Source organism: Penaeus chinensis, chromosome 3 (assembly GCF_019202785.1).
Source record: "Penaeus chinensis breed Huanghai No. 1 chromosome 3, ASM1920278v2, whole genome shotgun sequence".
NCBI classification, from domain to species: domain Eukaryota; kingdom Metazoa; phylum Arthropoda; class Malacostraca; order Decapoda; family Penaeidae; genus Penaeus; species Penaeus chinensis.
Window position 1 is genome coordinate 10,002,361 of NC_061821.1, and position 5,556 is coordinate 10,007,916.

The following is a 5,556-nucleotide window of genomic DNA, read 5'->3' on the forward strand; positions in this document are numbered from 1 at the left end:
GCGGCAAGACCAGTGTTACCAACTTTTCTTACAGTAAGGAATGACGCCTCTTCATTTCTTTCGTAGTAAATGATTTCATTACATAGTCATGGATATGTTTTTAAGTTATAAGAACCTCCATGCACACACCACGCGCACTTAATCGTAAACACCCAATTATTAGCGGACAAAAAATGCCGGTAACATGTTGGTAAAAAGAAGTGAAGCTGCGGATGTCTGACCTTTGCCTAACTCTTTACGGTGAAAATCAACTCACCAGAACCGCATTTAAACTTCCACATTTTATGTCTTGTATTATTTTACTTTCTATACAGAGAAAGAAGTCAATATGTCTATATTAGTTGAATAAAGCGTCTTCGATCATTCTAGAACACACCATAGGGCGTCGCATAGAAATAAAGTCCGTTACAACACATGAAAGGCAGATGCCAAGTATTTTTGTGAAATTGTAATTTTGTACATTATCAAAACAATGAAATAAACCAATGTATTGTTCTATATCAATATCTCACATTATATGAATACGATGACCACCACAAAATATTATGATTGCATAAATAGCCTATATTTCACTTTGCAATTACTTTATCAGTGTTTGGTTAACTGGAAGGAATGTTCGTTACTTTGGTCATATTCAAAAATAGAGGATTGGGTAATCTTATGTAGGAAACGCTAGTACAAGCAATACATTTTTTTCATTTGTTTTTTTTCTGTTGTTATGTGACTGACAGCTGTTATATGACAAAAGTTGTATTTTCTGAATTTGATTGTTGTTTATCTGTAGTTTAGAGTGTTGCTCACTCGTCTTTCGATTCCTTCCTGGCCCTTGTAATATAGGCTACCTTTTGCTCTCCGTATTGCTTTTCCTAACAAGGTTTTGGTCATATCCATATATGTACAGGCGAACCAGCCTTTAAATCTTGTGTTACTCGCAGGGAAAGTCAAGGCTGTTCTACATTCGAGTGAGTGTAAGCCCCTGTGAACAATCTTGACAATTATACCCATTATTTGCTCGCTATGCTTCTCCAGAAAATAAACATGCAAACTTCAGTTTAGAAAACATCGTATGATACTAGTTAATAAAATAAGTAGGGTGAACGTTAGCCGGAATAAATAATCTATCTAAAATTCCGCATGCTTGTGAGAGGACACCCCGAGTAGGGCCCCTCAGGCTGGCGAGGTGCGATTCAAATATTCCCGGGAACTCCAGGTGTCAAGTAAAACCCCAAATTATATAGTAAAACGTCTCAACAAAAGAAAAAACGGGAACAACCTTAATAATATTAATCTTGAATATAAGAGTCTCTCGAATTATATTGCAGAAATATTAAGAGCAGAGGAAAATCAATAATTGAGTGTGAAAAAGAGAGAGTTGGGTTCTCGGGCGACCCCCGGCAGCCGCACCGCCACCTTCGCCGCTAGCCGCCGCCGCAGCCTTAGTCAGAAGCTGCTGTGAAGGATCAGCGAGCAGTCACACGTCACCATGAGGGAAATTGTTCACATACAGACCGGCCAGTGCGGCAACCAGATTGGTACAAAGGTAAGATATAAAGTGTATTGTGTCTTGTGGAGTTGATAGTGGACAATTTTTGAAAGGAGATTGGAAAATTTCCCGGGAAAACTGCCGGTTGATGGCACGACGCCGGTGACTGCAATGGCTACCAAGTCTTACCGGATATCTCGTATGTCATGTGATTCGGCTAAATGTTAGATTGACTTGCTGTTCTATTAACGTAATTTAAAGTTGGTTATAGTTTATATCAAGTGTGGGGAAAATGGCAGATGAAAAACCGTTAAAAAATTTAACTTTGCTATTTATTTCAAATCTAGAAAGTGTCGGAAAGAGAAGTGCATCGACAAAGCGAGCATCGGAATTAATCTCACTGTGTTAAATTATGTACTAAACCCTCGATCTGCAACATCAGGAAGAGTTAGAAGGCTTAGGTATCGATCGCGGAGGCGGCGGCCGCGGCCCCTCCCGCCCTCGCCATTGTCTCGCGCCGACCGTTATGCCGCCGCCACGCCCGCCACCATGCCGCCGCCGCCGCCGCCGCCGCCACTCCGGCCCTCGCGTTGCCTCTGCCGTTTCTCTGCAGCTGTCAAGCTGATAAATGAGTTACACCTACTTCGATAAGAGGTTGGCGGCGTGGGAGGGCCTCATGAGGGAGATAAGCGAGATTGCCGGGTTCGAGCAACAGGGCGTGGAACAGGTGAAAGCGTGGGGATGGCCGTGGGTCGTGCAGCCGTGTCCTGTAGGTGACTTGGAGGTCGGCGGGAAGATGTGGAACGGTTAAGGCGCGGCATGAAGACCATTTCGTTGAAGGTTCTTTGTGATGTGGAGAAGGCTTAGCTAGTAGGCGAATTTGAATTAGGTACAAGAGAAATCCTTCACGGACTCCCACATCCTACATCTTTTTGTTAAAATTTCATTCAGTTGATTAACTATATTTGTAGCTTTTTTTTTTTTTCAAATAAAATTACTAGTCGCATTTTAGACGGTCATAGTCGAGTCAGTCTCGTAACTCTCCTCCTTTCTTTTCTAGTTCTGGGAAATCATCAGTGACGAACATGGCATCCAGCCCACTGGTGAATACACTGGTACCGATAAGGACTTGATGGAGCTCCAGTTGGAGCGCATCAACGTCTACTACAATGAGGGTAACCAGGGCAAGTATGTGCCTCGTGCCATCCTTGTCGATCTGGAGCCTGGTACCATGGACAGTGTCAGGTCAGGACCCCATGGCGCTCTCTTCAAGCCAGACAGCTTCGTGTTCGGTAAGTACAGTTTTGTTGGTTTTTAGTTTTTTCGTTGAACTTTCACTACACTGATATTTCTAATGTGAAAGCTTGTGATTTTTCATACTCCTTATTCTTTTACCAACAGGTCAGAGTGGTGCTGGTAACAACTGGGCTAAGGGCCATTACACAGAAGGTGCTGAACTCGTAGACTCTGTCCTCGATGTTGTTCGCAAGGAAGCAGAAAAGTGTGACTGCCTTCAGGGCTTCCAGCTAACACATTCTCTTGGTGGTGGCACCGGCTCTGGCATGGGTACCCTTCTCGTCTCAAAGATCCGCGAGGAATTCCCCGACAGGATCATGAACACTTTCTCAGTCGTCCCCTCACCTAAGGTTTGTGTCATTAATTCGGTACATTAGGAGTGATGAATAGAATACCCTTCTCATGGTAATACACTACGCCAGCAAGACGAATGAAATTACATCTGTAGTTACCCGGATCATTGATGGAAGCATTAAGACGTGCAAGTTAATAACTTCAATTCTCTCCCTTTTTACAGGTTTCTGATACCGTCGTAGAACCCTACAACGCAACCCTGTCCATCCATCAGCTCGTAGAAAACACCGATGAAACTTACTGTATCGATAACGAAGCTCTATACGATATCTGCTTCAGAACGCTTAAGTTGGCCAACCCCACCTACGGTGATCTTAACCATCTCGTTTCCCTCACAATGTCCGGTGTCACCACCTGCTTCAGATTCCCAGGTCAGCTTAATGCTGATCTCAGGAAGTTGGCTGTCAACATGGTACCCTTCCCTCGTCTTCACTTCTTCATGCCTGGTTTTGCTCCTCTCACCGCCCGTGGTTCTCAACAATACAGGGCCCTCACCGTACCAGAACTTACCCAGCAGATGTTCGACGCCAAGAACATGATGGCTGCCTGCGATCCTCGCCACGGCCGTTACCTGACAGTCGCCGCTATCTTCCGTGGCCGCATGTCCATGAAGGAGGTTGACGAACAGATGTACAACATCCAGAACAAGAACTCCTCATTCTTCGTTGAATGGATCCCCAACAACGTCAAGACCGCCGTGTGCGACATCCCACCCCGAGGTATCAAGATGGCCTCTACCTTCATCGGTAACTCCACTGCTATCCAGGAGCTCTTCAAGCGCGTCAGCGAACAGTTCACTGCTATGTTCAGGCGAAAGGCTTTCCTCCATTGGTACACTGGTGAGGGTATGGATGAGATGGAGTTCACTGAGGCTGAGTCCAACATGAACGACTTGGTGTCCGAATACCAGCAATACCAGGAAGCCACCGCCGATGACGAGGCTGAATTCGAAGAGGAGGGTGAAATGGAAGGCGAATATGCCTAAACTTGTAGTCACTTCTATCGTGATCAGCTATTATCTCCAGCGAATTTTTCCTTGGTTGATCATGCATTGTACATTCCCTCTCATTTCATTGGCATCAAATAAGAACAAAGTTTCTCTTCCATTTCTTTCTATATTTTTTGTAATATGATTTATAGCACAATATGGTGTTTATTTATCCATTTCTATGTAATGTGGAAAAGAGCGTATATAAATCTGAAACCAAACCTGAAAACAAAGTTGTCTATGCTTTTTATTCCATAAAAATGATCTGTCTTGTCACCTATTATTTTACTGACTTGTTTGCAAGGAGAATAGTGAAACGAACTCAAATTCAGACGCTAACAAGCCTTTAGTAAAATCCTATCTAGATTCTTCAGCTGGTCATTGGGTATATAGAAAAAGATAACCCAACTGCGTAACAAAGTTGCAGATCATAGTTAAATTCATTAGAATGGACTAAATAGCCTGCCAAATATTAATCTTGGGGAAATGATACCCATTTCGCAAGGAATGCCGCATCAATTGTCAAAATTGATGCGGCAGATAATTTTAAGTAAATCCATTGTCAAAAGGGTAGTGAAAGCATAGTATATATACTTGTAAACTGTTTGAGATATTTATGGGGGAGGGGGGAATGTAAGGGAATCTGAATAAATCCAGCATTGAAAATTGGATGCATTTTAATCCACATGATACCAAAAGCTTGAAGTAATTCAAGAACTTCCACAAGATTGTTGGTTTAACTTGTTTTTAATGTCCATATATTCTCAATCCAGTCGTCAGATTGAAATTTTACCCGCCTAAATAATTACGGTACTTGGTTCAATCGCGTCCGTTGTAGAAAAAAAATCGTCAAACTTCCACTCCCGAGTGGAAATAATTGAAGTTGTGAAATGCCGAAAACCTATAACGGCATGAAATGGTTACAATTAAATGACCTCGTGGGAGTATAATAAGAGCAATATCTTTCTACTTCAGTGTTTTAAAGAAAATTATGGATTTTAAACTATTTTTATCTCCATTGCAAAACCAAACAAAAAGAAAAAATAGAGCTAGGGTAGGAACATAAATGTGAAAGTCCAACCATTTCAACCCAACATCCCAGTTCACAATGAATCGTGACCAGAAATGCCACATGCCGTTCATGAATGAATAGTGAAGATATTGGCAGTCCAATTCACTGGAACAAAGCCATATTGGAAGTAGAAATTACATTTATTAATTTATTCTAAAATGCATATTGTAGTCCCTTGTTTTTACTGTAGAGGGTAGAGGAAACACTTCACACACCTAACAAAATTCAGTAGTATGGATAATTGATACATGTTTTAACAAAATTAAAGTTTGGAAGCAGGTAATTATTTATCTTTATTTGTCAATAAAAAAATCAAAAGCAGGATAAGCAAAACTTATAATTTTTAGTAGGATAAAAATCATG

At 41.8% G+C, this 5,556-nt stretch overlaps 1 protein-coding gene across 1 annotated transcript; it reads left to right on the plus strand.

Annotated features, from left to right (window-relative positions):
* Positions 1 to 1,382: 1,382 nt before the first annotated feature.
* On the plus strand, positions 1,383 to 4,354 carry LOC125038921 (tubulin beta-1 chain). Its single transcript, XM_047632591.1, has 4 exons — positions 1,383 to 1,540; positions 2,544 to 2,775; positions 2,885 to 3,129; positions 3,297 to 4,354. Exons 1-4 carry the CDS (start codon positions 1,484 to 1,486, stop codon positions 4,116 to 4,118), a joined length of 1,356 nt encoding a protein of 451 aa, XP_047488547.1. The 5' UTR covers positions 1,383 to 1,483; the 3' UTR covers positions 4,119 to 4,354.
* Positions 4,355 to 5,556: the final 1,202 nt, after the last annotated feature.

Excerpts from the sequence above, each read along its gene's own strand:
- LOC125038921 (XM_047632591.1), top strand. The coding sequence starts at position 1,484 with ATGAGGGAAATTGTTCACATACAGACCGGCCAGTGCGGCAACCAGATT. Across the intron at positions 2,776-2,884 it reads GCCAGACAGCTTCGTGTTCG|GTCAGAGTGGTGCTGGTAAC; the intron begins GTAAGTACAGTT and ends TTTTACCAACAG. Across the intron at positions 3,130-3,296 it reads CAGTCGTCCCCTCACCTAAG|GTTTCTGATACCGTCGTAGA; the intron begins GTTTGTGTCATT and ends CCCTTTTTACAG.